This window comes from Tursiops truncatus, chromosome 16, assembly GCF_011762595.2.
Source record: "Tursiops truncatus isolate mTurTru1 chromosome 16, mTurTru1.mat.Y, whole genome shotgun sequence".
NCBI lineage: Eukaryota > Metazoa > Chordata > Mammalia > Artiodactyla > Delphinidae > Tursiops > Tursiops truncatus.
The window spans coordinates 14,066,077-14,088,609 of NC_047049.1; the positions used below are offsets into that span (position 1 = coordinate 14,066,077).

The 22,533-nt window shown below is 48.1% G+C and overlaps 1 protein-coding gene across 1 annotated transcript in view; it reads left to right on the forward strand.

Moving 5' to 3' along the window:
• The first annotated feature begins 801 nt into the window (after window positions 1–801).
• The window catches only part of GFRA1 (GDNF family receptor alpha 1), a 213,269-nt gene continuing 191,537 nt past the window's right edge, over window positions 802–22,533 (forward strand). The window contains exons 1-3 of the mRNA XM_019939925.3: window positions 802–1,176; window positions 2,063–2,356; window positions 3,503–3,586. Coding sequence (XP_019795484.1) covers window positions 1,137–1,176; window positions 2,063–2,356; window positions 3,503–3,586 — 418 coding nt within the window. The 5' untranslated portion in view covers window positions 802–1,136. The remainder of the gene's footprint in view (window positions 1,177–2,062; window positions 2,357–3,502; window positions 3,587–22,533) is intronic.

A 22,533-nucleotide genomic window follows, 5' to 3' on the forward strand; every position in this document is an offset into this window, starting at 1 on the left:
GTCGATTGAGCCCAGGTTGGTGGCATTTGGAGAGAGTTTTCTCATTCTGTCGGCTTGGGAACCCGCCGCCACTCCCCCACTCCCTTCTACCCGCCTTGTAGGCGCCCCTCAACTTTGGGGCCCAGGGGCGTGCGCGGCGCGGGGCTGCACCTGACCTGGCGCTCCGGGGTTGCGGGCCCGTGCGTTCGGCCTGGGTGGCAGCGTTGATGTGCCGGACGCCAGGGCGCTGGGCTTGTGTGTATGCGCGGCGCGGACGCCAAGGAGCAAGCAGAGGACCGAGCGGCGGATAGGGGCGCAGGAGCCGGGTTTCGGCTCCAACCGGGACGTAGGTTCCCCCTCTTCAGGCTGCCTCGGAACGGAGGCGAGCCCGGGGAGGAGGGGATACAGTGATGGGGGGCAGCGATTGGTGGTTTGGGTGGGGAGGGCTGGCTGAGCGAGCTAGCTGGTGCGACGAGGGGGGTGGCGAACTTCCCGGGAGAAGGGGTTTTCCCGGGAGAAGGGGTTTTTTCCGCGAGAAAGAGCTGCCGCCGCCGAGTGCTTAGACTCCAGGCAGCGGCCGGCTCCACTCGCCCCGCTCGGAAAGTAACGTTATTTATTTATTTGCTTGCGTTCAGCCTCTTGGGTTGGACCCAATAGACACCCCCTTGGACTTCGGGAGCCCGCCTCCGACCTCTCCAGCCTCCACCCTGCCCGTGCAGGCGGCTCCCCGGAATACACGCACATGCACCCCCGGCACCCCCTCCCCGCGCCCCGACCCGGGCAGGGGGTGGGCCCTCACCCGGGCGCTAAAAAGTCCCCCTAGGCGGGAGCAGGGGAGGGCAGAGGGGCGGGGGAGGCTCCAGCGCTCTCCGCTCTCGTTTCAAAGCGCGCTCTCCCTTCCAGGTTGGGTCGGACCTGAACCTCTAAAAGCGGAACCGCCTCCCGCCCTCTAGCCAGCAGCCCGCTCGGAGCTGAGTCGCCGGCGGCGGTAGCGGCGGACGGACCGGGGAGTTTCCTCTCGCATTGGATGGAGCTGAACTTTGGGCGGCCAGAGCAGCGCGGCCGTCCGGGAATCGCTGCGTGCTGAGCTCCCTCGGCGAGACCCAGCGGCAGTTCTGGATTTTCGGGGGGGCGGGGACCAGCTGCGCGCCGGCACCATGTTCTTGGCGACCCTGTACTTCGTACTGCCGCTTCTGGGTAAGTCGAGGCCGCCGCTAGCTTTCTTATCCGCTGAGTCTTCTTGGAGAGTACTAGAGGCAGCCCCCCAGTACCCCCTCCCCCCCAAAAAAAAAATTGCGGCGCGGGCGCGGTCGGTGTGGGACCGCGAAGTTTCGTTTTGGGGAAGGGGATCCTGAATCCTCAGCACCCCGGGCTGGGGGGTGGGGCAGGGGTGGCGCGGCACTTGCCCGCAGCTTTTCTTCTTTGGTTTTTGTTTCCTACGTTTTTAATGACCTAGCCTGGCGGGAAATTAAAGCGTCCGAGCCCTCCAGCCCCAAGCCCGACGCCCCTTGCAAGTCCCGGGGAGCTTGCGGAGGCGCGGGGGGGCAGGTGAGGTGTGGGCGAGCACCGGGCCAGGAGAGCAAACTTGGAAGGGAAAACTTTTCCCGGAATAGCATCTCGGTGCTCCCCGCCGGGCGGGCCGGGTATCAGGGCTCACCCTCTCCGCGTGCAACGCCCAGCCCGCCGCCGTTCTCCCCTGCCGAAAGCCCCCGGGCTTCAGTCGGGCCGGGCCGAGAGAGTGGCTGGAGCCGGGAACTGCGGGAGGGCAGCCCTGGAGGCCGAGCAGCCGCTGAGGCTGGTCGGTCCCGGGGCGGCAGGGCCTGCACGCGCGGTGGGCAGCGTTGGCTCGCGGGCAAACCGGAAAAAGCCCGCAAAGCCTCGGGGCGCCCCGGGGGTTGGGTAGGGGGAGACTAGCGGCAGGAGGTGCCCGGGCGGGAAGATGGACCCCCCAGGCGTAGGGGGGCGGACGCGCTCCGGGAGCCGGGAGCCGCAGAAGGCTGCTCCTGCGCGCGTCCTCCCCCACGGCTGGCGCACCGCGCCCCAGCCCAGCCGCACTCACGCTCCCTCCCCTCCCCCCCACAAGACGTGCTCCTGTCGGCCGAGGTCAGCGGCGGGGACCGCCTGGACTGCGTGAAAGCCAGCGATCAGTGCTTGAAAGAGCAGAGCTGCAGCACCAAGTACCGCACGCTCAGGCAGTGCGTGGCGGGCAAGGAGACCAACTTCAGCTTGACATCGGGCCTGGAGGCCAAGGACGAGTGCCGCAGCGCCATGGAGGCCCTCAAACAGAAGTCGCTTTATAACTGCCGCTGCAAGCGGGGTATGAAGAAGGAGAAGAACTGTCTGCGCATCTACTGGAGCATGTACCAGAGCCTGCAGGGTACGCGACCGTCTTCTTTTCCCCCTCCCCCAGCCCCTGAAGGCAGGCGGGTCCCTAGGCCCGGGGTCCGGCTGACCTCATCCTCCACTCACTTCTCCCCAGCTGCAGAATGAGGACCTTTCATTGGCCCCCAGGGACGTGGGCAGCTGGTGTTTGCTGCCGGTCTGGTTGTTGGAAAACCCGTGAGGGGGTGAAGGGACATCCCAGGGACCCCGCTGACCTCTTTGAAACTTGGTCGGAACATCGGAGTAGGAATCCGTTAAAGGCCTGGCTTCCCAGGGTGATCCAAAGGCTTCCACTGCATCTTGCCTGGATTTCCCCCCTCTCTTCTTTCTTTCTATCCATACTGACATAAGATAAAGAATTGAGAATGAAAGGTCCAGTGGAATCTATACTATCTTTACCCCCCTCAAACCTAATCAAAGGCAGATGTGGGAAAAAAAATTTTGTCATCTTAGATTAGCTGAGTCTTAAACCAGCTGGTGTAGTTCAGCCTTGGTTAGTGCAGAAGTGGCTCAGAGAGGGCAAGGTCTACTTGTCATAGCCATCCATTACAGGGGCAGTTTTTTGGTCCTTGTGTGCCAGAGGTGGGTCACGTTTGTAAATCTGACTCAAACATTCAGTGCATTCATTCTCCACTGAGTCTGAGGCTCAAAATTTGTAATATACAGATTTGACCTCTCAGCTGCCACTTCCTCCAGAACCTACTAACGAAAACCTGTTTCAGAGACGTAGTGTTTAATAGCCAGGGTACCTGCTTTCTGACTGCATGGCATTTTTTGGGAGTAAGAAAAAGGGCCAGCTTTGTTCTTCTATTGGCTCCTGGAGGCAAGCTGGGCTTGTGACGTCACTGGTTCCTTCCTCTCTGATTTCATTCCTTTGCAAAGAGTGGGAGAGTTTTCTGGCAAGATCAGGCTGGGTTGCTCTCCAATGTTTTCATGGCACTATGGGGAGAGCCAGGACAACAGAGGCAGAGGGAATGAAGAGAAATAACCAGAGCCAAATAGAGGCATTTGAAATCTTTGAAAGTTTCAGCATCTTTTTGTTACACAATCATAACATAATTAGAATTCAGATTCAGTAACGAAAACTGACTGAAATATATCTGTTTTCCAGATCTGAGTCCAATCTTTCTGTTGTTTTTAGGAAATGATCTGCTTGAAGATTCCCCGTATGAACCAGTTAACAGCAGATTGTCTGATATATTCCGGGTAGTCCCATTCATACCAGGTAAGCAGATTTATACTTCCACTCTGATGCCTTCGCCTGCTTGAAATCTATTGGCTTACATTGTCTTTGGCTCTCAAGTAGTGTATAAGTAGATAGTTGAATGGCACAGTGTTTCTGGGAAATTAGAAATAGGATGATGATAATGAAGAGGCAGAATGCCTAGAGATGATTGTATGACTTGAAAGTAATTCTAAATGAAGTAATGTTGTGTGGTGGTTTGAGAGAGGTTGGAAGGAGGTGACTTTGTTGAATTTTTTTTTCCACGTTAAAATATGATTGGCCAACTCTTGCAAAGGGAGTGCCACTTCTGTCTGTAGGTGGCAATCGTATTCCCTTCTTGCTTCATACTGTACACAGTGCCTCCCTGGAAATGGGACATGTTTAAATGATGCCACTTTACTTTACGAGACGCCTGAAGATAATCTTAGATTGTTGAAGAATTTTGGTTGGACTCACTTGTCTGCCTTTGATTTAAAAGATTAAGCTCAACCATTTGTTAGCCGTTTTTTGTTTGTTTCCGATTTTTCCTGAGCAAGTGTGTACATATACAGGAGAATGTATTACTGACCTTTCAAAAGTGGTCTCAATTCCCATAGTCTGTTTTGTCTCTCTTTGCAAATCTACATGTGGTTTGGAAGTGACCTTAGTTTTCGAATTAAGTTTTTCATAACATCTGCATTCAGACAACCCCATAAATAATGAGTAAGGCAGTGATTTCCCTTAATGACATAGAGATTCCAGACTGATGTTGACTTTTTTTGTTTACAGTTAAGACTTTTTCTCAAGTATATATAGCCATCACAAATTGTATGTTTCTTGGTTAACCATGGTGGTTCACGTTGAATTTGTTTCTGTGAGATATGGTGGTTTGGTACTGGTGAGAGTGTTCTGGTGTTCTAAATGTTCTATGTTTTCCTGCAGAAAGACATAGAACCAAGGAAGTATGTAAATACTGAAATTATGTGTGGGTGTATTATACACACATTCATTCATTCATTCACGGACATCCATTCTACATACATTCTCGCCTTTGGGATTTTGGCAATGAGCCAGACAGATGTCATATCTGCCCTCGTGAATCTTAGAGGCAGGCAGCAATTGACATTTATTAAGCTCTTATTATGTTCCAGGTACTGTTTAAGATCTCTTCATCATTAACTTATGTAGTCATCATCAAGTGCATCCTAGATATTGTTATTTCCATTTTAGAGATGAGATGATTGAGGCCGGGTGAACTTAGGAAACCAGCCCAAGATCACAGAGCTCCTAATTGGTGGAACGAGAATTTAAACCTATATTTGTTTGCAAGACTTTGTAACATCTGCCCCTTGCTACTCAGAATGTGGTTCTCAGACCAGCAGCTCGGACATCACCTGGGAGTTTGTTAGAAGTGTGGAATCTCAGGTTCCATCCCAGAGCTACTGAATGAGAATTCGCATTTTAAGAAGATCCCTGGGCTGGGTGCTTCGTATGCACATGAAGCTTGAGAAGCACTCCTCTGTATTATGCTTTTGGTTCAGAGGAAAAGTGTGTGTGTGTGTGTGTGTGTGTGTGTGTGTGTGTGTGTGTGTGTGTGGTCTGTTTCAAGATAAAATATAAGGGGACAAGTTTAGTATCAGAGGTGTTCATATATTATCCTGAATAATGCTGATAACTTCCACCGCAAATCCCTATTAATGCTGTCTGTCCCTTTGGCCCAGCCAGGACAGTGGCTGAAGGCAGTGAAGCGGGGATGCACAGACAAGAGTGTATGACCCTCTGAGCGCTCATGGGAGCAGGTCAGTAGGAACTAGGATGGGGTGCCAGAAACCAACCTGGCTTTCCTGGCACCGTGAGGGGCAATGCCTCTTGCTGGCTGCCTGCTCCATGGAAGCATTACTCCTCAGTCTTTGTACTGATGCCTGGAAGGATACGAACTTCCCCAGGGACAGTGGGAGTGAGGAAGTAGGTGAGGAGGAAGGTTCATTTGGGTTTTAATTTCAAAACTGTTATGAGCTATAGGGCTGCAATAGACTCATTTCCCCCTCTCTGGGTCTCTCTTTTCTTGGTATAATGAGGTCATTGGAGTAAGAATCTCCAGTCCTAACAGCCCATGATTCTGAGGGAAGATTGAGGACACCTTCAGAATCCCTCATCTGTGCTCCTACATTTGCTCTTTTCAGTCCTTGCATTCATTCTCCACTGAAAGTGACTTGGTCATTCTCCGATACCACTGACTTGTCTGGATTTCTTTGACGAGTGTCAGAAATTCTTCCGCACGGACCAAGTCCCCCTCATTCATTTGTTTGGATCCCTCTCTCAAACCGGTGTCTTTTCATAGCAAATATGATCCTCGATTTGTGAGACCCAGCCTGCCGAGGTCTCAGAAGCCATAATGAATTACTCAGAGCCAGGAAGGTCTTGTCTAGAGCTACATTTCGTATCTCAAGGGCGTTGAATTTAGGTTCCAGCTGTAATGAGCTTTGACCTCTGACAGTGACTGTGTTCCTTAAGTGGGTATAGGAAAGCCAAATGGAGCCTTGAGAGGTTTTAAGTCACTGAGTAATGCATATTATCCCGTTTGGCATTTGTAGGACGGAGAGGGACAGAGGTTCAGGGTGATGAGTGTGGCGGTTGATGAGAATCTCTCTGTCTTGAGAGTCTCTGAGGTAACCAGGACAGCAGGGCCTTTGCCTTTTACAGATAGGGTAGTAATCTGAGTTTCCATATTTGGATTTCTCTGCCCAAGGGGAAGAGGCTGTTTATCCACATACACTAAGTGTGAGCTGAATCTTCTCACCGAACAAGACATGTTTGACGTTCTTGGGTTTCCATTTTTTTGGACTCTTCAAACCCACAGCCACCTTTGCCATTGTTTACTTGATCACCAGTTAAAAGGCCATGTGGAGGTATTATCCATGGCAGGAACAAGGAAGGGAACAAGAATAAGGTAGAACCTAAAAACTGTCATCTGAGGCCTGAGCTACAGAAGGGAAATAAAGCAGCCTCGTCTGGGGAGAATTGCAGTGGGAGGTCGGAGGGATTACTCTCCTGGAAACGCAATAGCGGAAGCAGAAGCGTCGGCCTCTAAGGCGCTTTGAAGGGCTCTAGGAAGTGCCTTTTCTGTGCGCGGATGCTGGTTTTTAGGGGCCTTACCAGGCAGTGGGCTAGAGGACACAACGGAAAAAGTGAGCCAGTGCACGAGGACGTTGGAGGAGAGGAGAGAACAAGGAAAGTGTCTTGGGAGCCAAGAGGGCAGAGCTCTGTGGGCGCTCAGAGGCTCAGAGGATGGACCTATCAGGTGGTGTTTCACATCTGTGTCTCTCAGCCACAACTCTGCCCTTTAACCTCCATTCTGCCTCACCTTTTCTTCTTCACAAACGTTCAAGAAGCAGCAAGAAATAGTGATTTGAAAGGAAGATGAGCCTGTCTGCAATGTTTTTGGACTCTCTGGAGGGCGAGAGCAAAGAAGGAGAAATTTGGAAAGTGTGATGGGTGCAGAGAAAAGCCTGAAGATGGAGGATCAGAGGGAGGATGTAAGGCCCTCTGTGGCAGCGAGAGATTAAAAAAAGGGCTCCAATGTTTAAAAGTATTAATTGGGAGGTTAGATTTTTGTAGAGAAGAATCAAGAAATGCCAGACCTTCCTCAAATGTAATCAAAGTTGATGGTATTGTAAACAAGAGTCAAGTGGAGAGATCATGGGGAAAGAGTGATGCTGGGATTTTTTTTTTTTAACATCTTTATTGGTCCTGATGCTGGGATTTGAACATCTAAATCTGATTTAGTGAACGACAAAGTTCTAGGTCTCTGGCTTTGCCACCATTTCCCTGCCAAGTCCCAGGAGTGGCTTAGACCTTCCCAGGAAGCCTTAGGATCTTGAGATCGGTCCCCAAGTAATTGGAAATGGCTTTGCCCGGAATCAGATGCCCCTAAACTCTCTTTTGAGTCTGTCCCCTTTTTGAATGATGCTATCAATAATGAGCCATGTTTAGCATTTCTGTTTTAATGTACCATCATATATGTGTAACTGTTAAACAAAAACTTTCTTAAAATGTTTGTATGTTGAAGGAGAGCCTTATAAGATCATCTGCTGTCTTGTCAAATCATGATAAGAGAGAAGGGCTGGTAAATACCAGCTGCTAGGGGTATATGGTGGCCCTCTCCTTTCCACTCAGCTCTCTAATCATGTTGTCACTATATTTGAGAACTCCTGTAAGTTCTTTTTTATCTATCCTGGCCTATGGTAAATTCCTTTGTAGGCTAGCTTGGCCCTGCCCTTCCTCTCTAAGCCACATCACCTCTCCGGTCAAGCTCACTGAGCAGTCCATTCCCAGATATTTCATGTGCGTTCACTTTCCCATGCCTTGACACTTGGCTTTGCCTTTGTTGGGGAGGTTTCTATTAGTTCTTCAAGACCAAGATCAGGTTTCATCTCTGAGGGCCATGCTGGAATTCCCCCAGACAGGCACTTCCACTCAGGACTCTCTCATGCTGCAATTCACTCTTGCCTTTATGATAGCTGTTAATCACAGACTATCGAGAGGACTTATTTATGTGTCTGTCTTTCCCACTGGAAAGTCGGGGATTTGCTTGTAATGGCGGGTGTTCGCTCAGCACCGAGCATCTTTCCTGGTTCTGAGCAGGCGTCTCATTAACCATGAGTGGTTGAATATCAGAGAAAGGACGTAGAGATCGTCTAATCCTCTGCTTTCACAGAACTGAAGTTCAAAGAGGGGAAGCAATTTGGCCAGGGCCACACTGCTTGAGGGTCACCTCCAGAACCTTTACTTGGCACTGCCTTTGGGGAGATCAGTGCCAGCCTCTTTCTCTTCTGCATACTCTCTGGACAAACCTCATCCATCTCTGGGACCTCAGCTACCATGTACAACGATGACTCAGAGCCTCCCCTCCTACGCCATCCTCTCCTGAGCTCTACACCAGCATTTCCAGCTGAATCCTGGATGATTCCATCTGGATGTATCTCAGTTCCTTCAAAGTCAGCACATCCAAAAAGGATCTCATCATCCCTCCCCTTTTCTCCTTACATCCTTCTCTTCCTGAGTCTCCTGTCTTATGTAATGGCATCATCTGCCTAACTCATAAGCTTTGGAATCATCTCCAGCATCTCCTCTACCCTCCTCACTCCTTCCACGGGACCCATCGCTAAGTCCTGCTGAAATTGCCTGCTGTCTTTTGGATTGCTCTTCTCTCTCCATTCCCTTAATCTACCCACCTTATCTTTTACTTGAACTTCGCATTGGCCTTCTTACTGACCCCACCCTTGTGTCTAGTCTCTCCCAGTCCAACCTGGCCACCCATTGCCAGATATTACCTTAACACCTTGGTGACTTCCAGGAATGATCTGGTTTCAGTCTCCCTCCCTTCATAGATTCTTCTATTAATCAACCTTCTATCTCACCCCAGCGACCCCATGTCTGAACAACCCAGGTTGACCAGCTGCTGTCCCACCAGTGCTCTGGGCAGCTTCACGCCTCTTCATCTTTGTACGCGATGGTGAAAGAACATGTACTCTGGAATTCCACTCACCTGGGTGCGTCCCCAGCTCTGCCGCTTACTTTGTCTTGGGCAGGTCATTTGATCTCATTGTACCTCAGACTTCTTGGATGTAAGTTGAGATGATGATAATGCCTTGCTTACAGGTTCTTGGGAATTAAAAAGGCGACATGTAGAATGCTTTGCTTAGTGCCTGAACTATAATTGGTTCTCAATAAATCTCAGTATTTTTTTTTTTTTTTTTTTTTTTTTTTTGCGGTACGCGGGCCTCTCACTGTTGTGGCCTCCCCCGTTGCGGAGCACAGGCTCCGGACGCGCAGGCTCAGCGGCCATGGCTCACGGGCTCAGCCGCTCCGCGGCATGTGGGATTTTCCCGGACCGGGGCACGAACCCGTGTCCCCTGCATTGGCAGGCGGACTCTCAACCACTGCGCCACCGGGGAAGCCCAAATCTCAGTCATTTTTAATGCTGTACCAAGGCCGTGTTAGCTGTTGGCTTACTCCTGACTCCAAGAGTGGGACTCTTTTTCCGCAGACCGTATTCCCGGGTCAGGGAACAAGGATCCCATGTCTTGAAAAGGATAGCAACCCCAAGCTTTCAGGAAGGCTGCTCATAAACTAGCTTGGACAAGAAATAAGAAATCTATCCAATATATAAAGGGCCCTGGAGGAAGCCCTATCTCTTAATAACCCAGTTTGAGTCTTAAATCTCCTTTGGGGAAGGTCTTCCTTTTTCCTGCTCTGAATCCCCCTGTTCCTCTGGGGCCCTATCCTTCCTTAAGCTCTTTGGTCGGAGGTGAGTCCACTGCAGCTGGCTATCACCCGGGGTGGGAGCCCTTCCTGTGCTTAAGGATTCTTGTGATCAGCCTACCCTTCTCAGCTTGACTGATTCCCATTCTTCTAACCTCTCCCCATAAATCTTCTTTGCAACGCCCCTCATAGCAGGGAGAATTACTGCTCCCTGAGAAGGGCATGCCTTAAAGCTGGGAGAGGCTTCCGTCTCCACAGGCTCTGCTAAGTACACTTACATTTCACTTTCACACACCACTACTTTTGGCTTTTATCCTCTCGTTCTCCAGCCCCTCAGCGACCCATTTTTATTGTACAACAATAAGAAATTACAAACAGATAGAAAAGGAAAGCAAATTTAAACCACTCATAGTCTCTGCTCTCAAAGATAACCACTGTAAACATTTGATACAAGCCTTTTCAGATTTTTTTCCTATATATGTGTGTGTGTGTGTGTGTGTGTATATATTTATCTTTTTTTTTTCCTTTTTTACAAAAATGGAGTTGTAGTCTACACATGCTTTCTTATTACCTGCCTTATGACCTGAGGAATCTGTGTCTTCTTGTGTTACTGGCCACTTCCTAAAGGCAAATTTTATTATTTAGATTAACTGTCAACCTCAAGAAGTTTCTTGAGTAAAGCATCAGGTCATTCCACTGTCTAGATACTTCTGGCAAAGGCCGGAATGTTCCAGTGCAGGCTGTGAACTTAGAGACAGTGGAATGTTTTGCATAGAGTTACTGTAGGTCCTGTTACCAGAAGAGGGGAGATAAAACATCAGTGAGTGACAGGTAATTGCATGAACTGAAGATTATTACAAGGTGCAAAATTATTTATAGCCAATATGTCTGTCTTCATTCCTTTTCTTTAGTCCTCTGAAGTATTTCTTTCTGCCATCTCTTAATTTTTCTGCTGTCAAAGCTCATTCTTTCCAAAGGATGTCCATTTTTGTTCTTTGGGATACAGTGGCGAATTCTCTAGAGAAGTTACTGGGATTGTTTGGTCCAAAGAGCACTGGTCCAGGAGTCAGGAGACTGTGTTCTGCTTCCAGCTTTACCTCTCACTAGCTGGTGACCTTGGGCAAGTGTCTACCCTTCCTTAGAGACATCTCCTCCTTTTGTAAAATGAGGGCAGAGGATGAGGATGACCTGTAACACATTTTCCTTCTTTCTCTAAGGGCTTGCATAGTGAATCTTGTATTATTCTGCGACTTACAGTTTTTCTTTCTAGTCTTTTCTTCATGCTAGAGAAACTCATCATCTTGCCATATATATTTTTCATATTAATAACATTTATAAAGTATGATTTATTCAATATGTACCTTACTTTGAACCAGAATGTATTTATTCATTTGAATACATGGAAGAAGGTAAAATAAGAAATAAGAAGAGAAAATAAGGAAAAGGGGAAAATGATAGTAGGAGAGAGGAAAGGAAGCCAGGAGTGAGTTCAGAAGACAAAATGCATGTCATAAGATTATATTTAAACAAATTAAATTATCAGAAGTACTGTGTGAAAACAAAGGGGTAAATAAAATCCCTGGATTGTAGGTGCCGTAGGACTTTTGGAGGTCATTCTAGTCCAATCCCCTTATTTTACTGATAAGAAAACTGAGAGTTCCATAAATTTCTAGGACAGTAATACATAAATTGTCTAGGACAGTGATGACAAGTAAAATTAGGTATGTGTTTGTTTTTAAATGGATATTTGAAACTCTCCATCTCCTGGCATTTCCCTAACTCCTTTAAAATTGTCCTTCACCTGCCCCTCGGCCCCTTTTAGGATACCAGACTTTGTTCACACAGTTAGGGTGAGAAGCACAGCCTTCGACTTTAGTTAAGCAGGTGGCTGTCCATTGTTTCGGAATTGTTTCAGAACAAGGATTATTTAATAGGTCTCTGTTTGGTAACAGGAGCCAGTGGCCAGAATGTTGATTTTCATATCTTTTGGCCCCCTTCAGAATTGTCTGCAAGGAAAACTGAGAAATTATTTGTCGCTTTACACCCTCTCAGCCTTCAGATTAAAAAAAAAATTAATCTATCGTCTGGAATTTTTTGTTAAAGAAGCTAACCGCTTCCCGTAATTTAGAGACTCAACTAGCTGGGTCAGTGATGAGATCGAATGGGTAATTTGCATAAGGGGCTAATTTATTATGTCCCCTGGGCATTTCTTTCATCTCTCTTCCCATTCTAATTAATGTTCTAAGAGGGTCTATCACCATATCAGAAATTAGGGGTGAAAGCAGCCACTGTTAACCTTTATTCTTAGGATTTTTTATCTTCTTTGATCTTTTAACCATTTTCTTTTCATAGCCAGGGATTTGCACAGATCGGGCTGGGGAAAGCATGGAGAGGAGATTTTAGGGGTATGCTCTTTTCTGATCTTTCTTCAAATAGTAGGCTGTTGTAAAAATAAAAATGACTCAGGATAGCTCTCTACCCACAGAGGGATTTGTAAAACACACAGAAGGGTACGGTCATGGTACAGAATTGTTTCTAAATTTGAGCCCTCTAGAACATCTATATAAACATGTATATACACATGCACAGATATATATGTCTATATCTGCCTGTTCCTGTGTGTGTATATTTATAGTGTGTGTGAGTGTGGATGTCTGTGTTATTAAACATTTTGCCTCAAAAAGATCTTCCTTGACACGTGTTTCAGTTGGTTCTGGCTGTGACAAAGGCAGCTACGGGTGAGAGAGTGTGACACAGCTGAGGAAAGGCAAGAGAACAAGCAATTTCTTCGAAAATCAATTGCAATTTACTCCTACTAAATTGGCCCTCGGTCCGCCCTGTCCAAGCATTAGCATATGACAGACTTTTAATCATTTGGTCAAATGGCCTATTTTTGGTCAAACCACAGTTGCCTCTGGGACTCTGCCCGTAGTCCTAGAGCTGTGTTATCTCCAGACCTGCAGTCTCTTTAAAGAGGAGGTAAGTTTGGGGAGAGGAGTTCCCTGGGGAGCCCCTGAGTGCCCTGCACGGGCTGGGCTGCCTGTTCAAGGCCATTATTTCCTTTTGGTCCCCAATCATGCTAAAAGGTAGGTATAATGATCTCTGATTTTTGAGAGGGAAACCTGAGATCAGAGAGGTTGATTAATTTTCTCAGTGCCACACAGCCAGTAAGTGGAAGAGTTAAGTTTCGAATCTTATCTCTGCATCTCCAAAGCCTGTGCTCTTTCTACTGTTATGTGATGAAATTTTAAGTACCAACCTGATCCTTTATTAAGGAGGAACTGTCTAGATCCTACTCTACCTCCTTAATTCCCAGTTTCCCTTCCTCTGTCTTCCACCTTAAAACACTATTTGACAAAAAAACCTTTAAAGTTGAAATATAAGCCAGTATCTGTTATTTTAATATTTAGCCTTGCATTCCGATCAGTTCTTAATTGACAAGCAAAATCCAGAACATGCACGCTATTAAAACCATTCCTGCGGAACTGCAGAAATATTAACCAGAGAAGAGATTTCTGGATTGTATCTTTTTTCATTTCAGTGTGAGATGGAAGGTTTCTAAAGTAGAGCAGAATGCCTAGGGCCATTTTTTTTTTTTGTCATGTTGTCATATAAATAGCATTACACAGTGGTAAAGAAAGGAATACACACTTTAGTCCCACTTTAAGGTGACCTAATATGTTATTCATTTGTCTTCCGTCACGCTGGTACTACTTTCCTTTACGTCCCTCCTAATGGTCTAAGAAACACCGTGCCAACGGTTATTTCTGTTGCCTTTTGTACATGATTGTTTTGTGTACAGTTAATTATGTATGAAAATAGGTATTGATTGCGTTCTTTGTAGGAATAGGCCAGCAGGTTTCTTAAAGCCCATGTTTATGAAATGTTCCATTGATCCCTGTTAGTATGCGTTTCAAATACACTCTTTATAAGAAGATACCAGGAGATTGGAGAATTCTGGAGAGTCCTTGATGGAACCATTGTATTCTTGTTTGCTTAGGAATGGCAAGTGGCATTTGAATGGGAGAAGGAGTGAACAGGCCGGAACTCCAAACGTACTCCCAATTGAAAATGGTTACCCTCCCCACGAGACCTTAAAAGAAATAAAAATAGTCATTACAACAGCGGTGAGAGGCAATGAGCTAGGTGTTTTACGTGCAATAACTTGTGTCAACCTTGTTTAGTAGAAGGTGTTCTTAGCCCCACTCGGTAGATAGGAAACTGAGATCCAAGTAAGGAGCTGGCCTGAGGGCACACGCCTAAGAATGGGTAGAGCCACATTCTCACCCAGGAAGTCTGGCTCCAGAACCCATGCTGCAGTGTCCATTTGCATACATATAAGCAGAGAGATGATCCCTGAAAGTCAAGAGCACAAACTGCATGAAGAAGTCTTAGACGCTTTGTGCTGAGTTATATATGTATGTGTGTATGTGTATGATATACACATATGTAATATATATTATATATTATATATAAAATAAGTATAATATAATGAAGAGAAGAATTGGTCAGTTTCTGTGATCTCTCTTAATTTTCAGTATTTTGGTGTGATGGCATGGCATTTCTGCCAAATTCATTCATCACGTATTTATTGAGAACTTACTATGAGCCTAGTGAGAGGCCTTAGGTGATTCAGAGGTAAATAGGACCCTGCCATTGCCTTTTAAGAATTCTCTCTTTTGTTTTAGGGCTAGGTATAAAACAAATAAGTTATGTTGCAAAGTGGTAGGTGAATGAATAAAACTCCATACAAGGCTCAGATGTAGCCCTAAGACGGGAGTAACTGACTAGATGGAGTTATGGGTCAGAGAGGGCTTGCTGAAGGGGACTCTGAACTGGGCTTTGAGGAGTAGATAGGAGTTTGATAAGGAGGGGTGGTTGGGGAGGGCATTCTAGGCAGCGGCAACAACATGGACAAAGGCACTGAGTGTCCAGGGTCCTGTAATAAGCTGCTTTCTATGGCAGGGGCCCTCGGTATGAGCAGTGGTGGGAGAAGAGCTGGGCAGAGAGGCAGGTGTGCCACGCTTAGGGGCTTGGCCTTTGTCTCAGAAGAACCAGGGAAGGATGATGGCTAATGAAACTCAGCATTGTTGGGAGTTTTATGTCGAATCATATGAAATTGCCGTTTTTGTAGGTCATAGTGGTAGAATAGCACACATTTCATATGGCTCAACTTTATACAGATTTGTGTCATAAAAGCACACACAGGGGTCTGCTTCCAGACTAGAGAAAGACATAGGTCTGCTGTTAGGATTAGTAACTCCTCACCTCAGAAGGTACCTGTTTGCCTCAGCTTCTGATGGCTTCTCTCTCTCACACCTTCTCCTTGGGGGGAAAAGATGCACAAGGCACCCAGTGCACACAGCTCCCCATTTAGGGGCCCAGGGTCGGCAGAGGAGCAGCAGTCAGTGAGGCCGCCTGGGCCTCACAGGGTGGTCCTGGGAAGGGACTGAGGCACATGGAGAGCAGGTGACAACAGAGCAGAGAGGTGCCGGCAGGAGTGAGTGCGGGAAGCAGGGGGGTCTGCAGCCAGCTCATGAAAAGTCTTCATGCTTAGAGGCATTTTGGCTTGTAACAGGAGAAAGGGTGTCATTGCAAATTGTTCAGTGGGGCCCCTTAGACACTGAGTGACCTAGCTGGTGAAAGGAGGCAGCCTGGAGGTCAGTGGGAATGTGGACAGTCTTGGACCCCCCAGAGGAATGGCTCCCCATCTGCCTTCTGCAAAGCCCCAATCCCAACCCCAGGGCTGCCCTCTAGCCTGGAATCAGGATGGGCTTCTGCTTTCTGATCTGGGGACAGTGGTCAGGCATGGGCGTTTGGATCTCCAGGCCAGAGCTGTCCTCTTGGCTGGGAGAGATGGCCCTGACCTACCTGTCTGTGGTCCACCTGTTCGGAGGACTCGATGTATGGCTTGTTTCTTTTCTATGTACTATTTTGTTCTTCTGACTCCCTAGTCCTGGGTCTCACTTGGCAGTTTTCTTTTTTTCTTTTTTCTTTTTTTTTTTGCGGTATGCGGGCCTCTCAGTGTTGTGGCCTCTCCCATTGAGGGGCGCAGGCTCCGGACACACAGGCTCAGCGGCCATGGCTCACTGGCCCAGCCGCTCCGCGGCACGTGGGATCCTCCTGGACCTGGTCACGAACTCACGTCCCCTGCATCGGCAGGCGGACTCTCAACCACTGCGCCACCGGGGAAGCCCTCACTTGGCAGTTTTCTGCACTGCATTCTCGACTTGCTTCAGAACATTTCACAAGAGACCGTCTGAATAAAAACGCAAAGATTCTAAATGCAGGGAGGTGTCTTAATTGAAAGAGATGCCCACTAACCCCAGGGCAAGCCGGGTGAGAGAAGGATGAGGTAGGAGGGCCTTTGGGCCTGCAGCCAGTAATTACCACAGCTCACAGAGCAGTTCCGAAGAAGTAAGCAAACCCTCTCTGTCCTTCTTGGAGCCCAGGGTGTGTTTATGACATTGTTTTAATGATACTGTTGGGGTGGGAAAGGGGAGAGGCGATGCTACCGCCGGTTTCCTGTAAGAACACACCCAGAGCTCGGCAGCTCTATCCTCCAGAGCCACCAGGCAGACTGTCTGTATTCATTCCAGAGATTGGGGTGGGGCTGGAGAGGGACAGGGGGTGAGGTCCCAATGATGCTAGGAAATTATGAAATGCAGAATAGCAGCGGTAAAGAGGGTTTTGGGGTTAAACACACCCAGATTTGAGTTCCACATTCCAGCACTTACTAGCTGTGGGACCCTGGGTTAATAGAGACTCTGCCTGTAAATGGGGATAATAATAGTATCCAATTCATAAGGTTATTGGTGGTAACACTTAGGAAGAGCACTGGAAAGTGCTTGGGAAATGGTAGGCGAATGCCGGTTGCTTCCTTTTATATGCACCCTAACTCCCTTCTCCCTCCTCTCCCAATTAATTAGCATGAAACAGCAATACTAGATTGAGTGGATGTAGGTTTTTTCTGCTCTGAAAGAAAAAAAAGACAGCAATAGCCATACTGGAAATGATGATCACCAATTCAGTTCAGTCCAAAACATCAATTATCTTCTCTAAAAATAACAGTAGTCACATTCTCTGAGAACCTACTCTGCGCCTGGCACTGTGCTAGTTGTTGGGGGGATGGTGAAACCAGAAAGAGGGTGCAGAGCACAGGGAGTGCCAAGGAGGGAGTGGGAAAAGGAGCAAAAAGGGAACTAGGATGCAGGAAAGAAAAGAAAGCTCTGGAAGGAGGTGGCCGAGACTGGGGTGCAGGGCTTTGGGGAGCGGACTCCAGGTGAGCCAAGGCACTCGTTGGCAGGAAACCCAGCACAGAAAATTAACATTAGATATGCTAGCCCTGTGTTGAGCGGCTGCTAGCATGGTGAAAACCTAGTGTGTCTTTTTCCTGATCATTCTCAAGAATGTTTAAAAAAACGTAATGTTTGCAAACAAAGTAGAAACAGTTGAAGCATTGTTTTCTATTAGCAGTATAAGGTTCACTGGCTATGGGTATTTTTTCATTCTTGTCTTCCAAATTGTAATTTTAAAAGATGAGGCATTTCATATTCAAGAGTTTCCTTTGTCTGAAATAAATTATTCATTTCTACCCACTTTCAGAAACAATGAACATAATACTTAATGCATCACAATTAAGTGGGTGTAGCTTCATATAAAATTATGGTCTGTGCATTTTGGTGGCAAACGGAGCAGTGTATCCTATATCTTGTCAACATTTGTTCCTCATAAGCAAAACATAAAGAAGGAGAGACTCAGAAATGTGTTTTCTTTCCTCTAATGGTGGAGGAGGGGTAACTTTAGACCCAAGCAGCCTTGTTTTTGACATTCCACAGCTGTTGGGGGCTATGTCACTGGGCAGAGAAAGTGAACTTACTGCTACTATATTGTGCATGGGGTCAGGTGAGGGTCAGAATTCTTGAGCACTACCCATTCATCTCAGTCCCCTTTGTCTGGGTTTGAGATCCCTCTAGAATCCTCTTTCAGAAGGGCATTGCCTGGAAATGACTTCCTTTTGGATTTAGTGGCAACTGCTTCTTTTTTTTTTTTTTTTTTTGCGGTACGCGGGCCTCTCACTGTTGTGACCTCTCCGGCCGCGGAGCACAGGCTCCGGATGCGCAGGCTCAGCGGCCGTGGCTCACGGGCCCCGCTGCTCGACGGCATGTGGGATCTTCCCGGACCGGGGCACGAACCCGCATCCCCTGCATCGGCAGGCGGACTCTCAACCACTGCGCCACCAGGGAAACACGGCAACTGCTTCTTGAATGCTGGCTGGTTGGTCATGTGTATCTTTTCCGAAGATCCGGCTTTTTGAAATACCTTTTTTGCGTGTGACAAGATTCCTCCTTAGGAAAGTAGGCATTGCCAGCGAGGATTGAGATGTCCATGCAGAGCCTCTTCAGGCTTGAAGGTTTAGCTGTGATGGTCCCCAGGAACTCAAGTTCCCAGCTCTGAGGTCAGAGTCAGAGCTGGCTATGACTGCCAGAGAGCAATTGTGGAAAACATTACTTGCGAAACGCCTGCTGGCTGCCCAGCAGTAGGATACCAGATGCCTTCACAGATTATTTCATTTAATCCTGCGTGTTGGCCCAGAGTGGCATTGGGGCATTATTTACATCTTATATAAGAGGAAACCCAAACTCAGAGAAGTTGAGTGACATGCCTAAGGCCACACAGCTAGTTTTTGGAAGATGTCGAGTTCAAGCCAGGTTTGTCCAGCTCCTAAGGCCTAGGTCCTTGCGTGCTCTTCTGCTTGTAGCCTTTTTGATTGCTAGGTCAAGAACAAAAGCCACCAAATGCAAGAGGGGCCCTCCGGTACCTCTGGTCTAAGCATGGTTTTGTGTTTGAATAGAAACCATGGCACCTTTTAGGGAGGCTTAGGAAGAATACCCTGGACTTGGTCAGAAATTTTCCCAGACGCTTCCGTGCCCTTGACTCTGGTTTAGTTTGTTACGTACCTGCCTGGGCTGGACTGACTGCGCCTAGCGCACAGGTGCTCACAGGGTCTCTGATTCCACCTGTGTGCCGATGCCGCTCCTCTGGGTTTCCCGCCGAGTCCCTTGCTCTGACCAGTATTTCCCTTGGAGTCTCTGGACTCTGAGTTTGAGGAACCCTCTTTGAGCCTGTGTCCATCCAGCTGCCTGCTGGGTAGTGCCCCCCAAGTGTTTTGAGTTATCCTGGCCGTAACTCAAACATGCTTCATGTTGAACCCACCTTCTCTCTTAAGCCTGGGGAACCAGAAAGAGGCCTGTTTAGAAACTTAGGGAGGTGTTTTTATAGGCTGGGGGCAGTCGTGCTGAAGTGTTTGGAGGCAGCCCTGCATTTGCATCCCGACTTCATCGGTTCATGACTTTGGCAAGTTATTTAACTGCTTTAAGCCTCCATTTCTTGATTTGTCCAGCACGGATGATATCTACAGCGTCACTGTGAGAACTGGATCTGAGTTGTGAGACATAGTGTTTAAGTAAAAATGAAGGAAGTTCTTACTAAAGAAACAAGAACTCACTCATCAGCCTCAAGACACTGCACTGCCCCGAGGGTGGGCTCGGCGGGCCCTGTGCTCATCCTTCTAGACCTCTCTCAGCGTTGGTGGCTCCTTTCTGCAGCCCTCTTAGTGCATTTGTAGTTGTCACCTTGACATGCCTGGTTCAGCCCCTAAAACCGAGCTGCCGCGCCACGTGGTGTGCGCGAGCCGCAGGCTTCTCTCGCTGTCATCTGCGGTCCTGCCTCACAGCTCCTTGATTTCCCCAAACGTGCCGCAGCCTGGTGGAGCTGATGCAGTAGCACCCTAAGCATAGGGCCAGTCCTGGACTTGTTCCTCCACGCCCTTGCCCTTAATTAAGAGAAAGGGCAGCACACACAGATAGACCTTCCAGGAAGTGCTCTTACGCAGATCCAGCGGCTGCTGGCGTCCTGGGTGCACCTGGGAGACTGGGGGAAGAAGAGTGCTCGTGGGTCACATGCCGGGTGGGTATGCTGGGTGGAATGCAGATTTTTCCTATCAGGAGCAGAACCAAACAGCTTTTTAGATAAGCACTCTGACGTGGGCCAGAAGTGACTGGCAAATATTTACCCTAGATGTAAGACACTCACTAAGTTAAATGTTGTTTAGAAACCCTGAAATAGAAAAATTTACACTCGGGGTTTTATATTTGGTAATTGTAAAAAATAAATAAATAAATAAGACCTACTGTTGTTTTTCCTTTCCTCTGAGCTGCCTTTTGTAACAGGGAATGACAGCAGAGCAGTGCTCCCTGGCCTGCCCATTCTGGAACCTTCCCTCTCTCAGTCCACCTTCACCCCCGTGCCCCTCTCATACACATACCCCTCCCCCAACCCCAGTGACTCTGCTTTTCTGCTTGATGTGGACCTGGCACCAACCCGCCTGTCCCTCCTCATGAATCTCCACGTGCCAAGTGTGGGATGCTGGCTTCAGCAGACTTCCCTCCCTACCGGCTTCCAGCTTCTATGGACTGAGGTGTTCAGACTCCTAGAGGGCCAGCAATGGGGGCTTGAGAAATTCTTTGCCCGTGTCAGACACCTGAGTCTGAGTCTCTGAATGTCCCATTAAAGTTACATTCCTTTGCTAGACCCTGCTGTTCCTCTCCGGCAAAGCAGAGTGAATGGGCCAGGCCGCTGGTTCTAACCGCGCATCATTCATTAAGCATTTTGAGCCGTCACGGCCCTGTGGGGGAGGTGTGTGATATCCTGACGGCTCTCCTCACAGCCACCCCAGACGTGCTGTCTTGGCTGAAAGTTGATGGGCTACAACGAGCTGGTTTCCTTGGGAGCTTTACGGTTCTGGCCTGCACTGTGGCCTTTGATGCTTTGTCAAGGCTCTTAGGATGACTTCGTCCTTCTGTTTATCAACAAAGTTCTACCAGGTCAACCTGCTGTGGGCTGGACACTGAGCGAGGTCCTGAGGACACGGCATGGGTAAGACAGATGAGGCTCTGAACTCAGGGAGCTTACAGTCCAGTGGAGGAGACATAATGAGTGCAAACAAGTAAGTGGTTTCGATGGCAGTAAGTAATCTGAAGAAGATAAACCAATACGACGGCAAATAGAGGGGAGAGGGAAACCCCACTGCACAGGGACGTCAGGGGGGCATCTCTGAGGAGGTGACTTTGCCCTAAATGACAAAGAACTGCCCATTCTCAGCACTGGCTGAAGGGCGTTGTTAGCAGAGTGCAGAGGCCCCCAGGTGCCCTCTTCACAAACAGGGAGGCCAGTGTGGTGGGAGACTTGTACTTTTTTGCCAGCGATGATCTACTGCTGCTGCTCTGGGCAGGGGGCCAGCAATGGAGGCAAGGCCACCACTGTGCGTCAGGAGGGAACTATGGCGGTGGTGGGGGAGGTCCTCGTGGGGGCACGAGGAGACTTTGGTGCCGTGGTACCTGCTTTTGGTGGGGGGCAGGGGCGCGCCTCCATGCACCTTATGCAGGAAAGCATCCGTGGCTGCATTTTACCACTCTAGAATTCTGCGATGCGAGCAAAGCAGCTGTTGGGGTCAGACCCAGAGATTTTGTGTTTGAGCCTTACTGACTTTGTCTTGTTGCCCTTCTGACGTATGTTTTGAAAATGTAATTCTTCAGTGAGAGTTCTCTTTTGGGGATGGGTTCGTGTTTTCTATTGATTGGTTTCTTTCTTAAAAGACAATGCAAAGAAAAGTAATTAGAGAACATTGGAGCTGAAAGAGTCTTTTCTGATCCCCAAGTCCAGGCCCTTGGCTGGGATGGATGGATGATGGATGGATGATGGATGGATGGATGGATGGATGGATGGATGGATGGATGATGGATGGATGATGGATGGATGGATGGATGGATGGGTGATGGATGGATGGATGGATGGATGGATGGGTGATGGATGGATGGATGGATGGATGATGGATGGATGGATGGATGGATGGATGGATGGGTGATGGAACTGGAGACTAGAATGGTTGAGGGGCTTGCTTGGGGGCAAACTGGTCCTGGGGCCAAGTCCCACACTCTTTCCTCTCTCGGCTGACATACGCAGTGTGTCCAAGTAAGTCAGGCCTGAAGGATGGGGAGATTGAAGGCATGATGACTCTGTCCCTGCAGGCACCTGACTATCCCTGGAAGAAGAATTCTTAAATAATCGGGTCCCTGTCCTCTTCATCTTGTCCCTCATCTTGTCCTGTTCTCCCCGCAGGAAGGGTGATGGATAGATTCTTAAGCCACTCTGCCTTTTTTTCTGCTCCTCAAACACATCAAGTTTGTTCTGTCTCAGAGCCTTTGCTCTTGCTTCCCCTGTTGTCTGGAATATTCTTCTGCGTCATCTTCGCTTGGCTGACTCCTTGTCATTTTCAACGCGGAGGTCTTCCATAACCACCTAGATAAATCTTTCCCTTCTCCCTCCTTCTTTATCTCATCTCCCTGTTTCATTGTCTGCGTAGGTCTTACCACTGTCCAAAATTATGTTGTTGATTCGCTTGTTTGTCCACTTCTCTCACTAGAATGTTAAGTTGCATAAAAGCAAGGGACCCCATGGCTTGTCCTCTTTTCTCTCCCCCATCCTAGGAAGCCACATAGTAGGCACTTAGCAAATATGTGTTGAATGAATAAATGAGTGAATGAATGTGCAGCCAGCCTAAGCCAGGTAGGTGAAAACAAATTATTAAGTACTTATCTGATGCCCAGCACTTAGGTGGGACAGGACGGAAGTGTACGGAATGG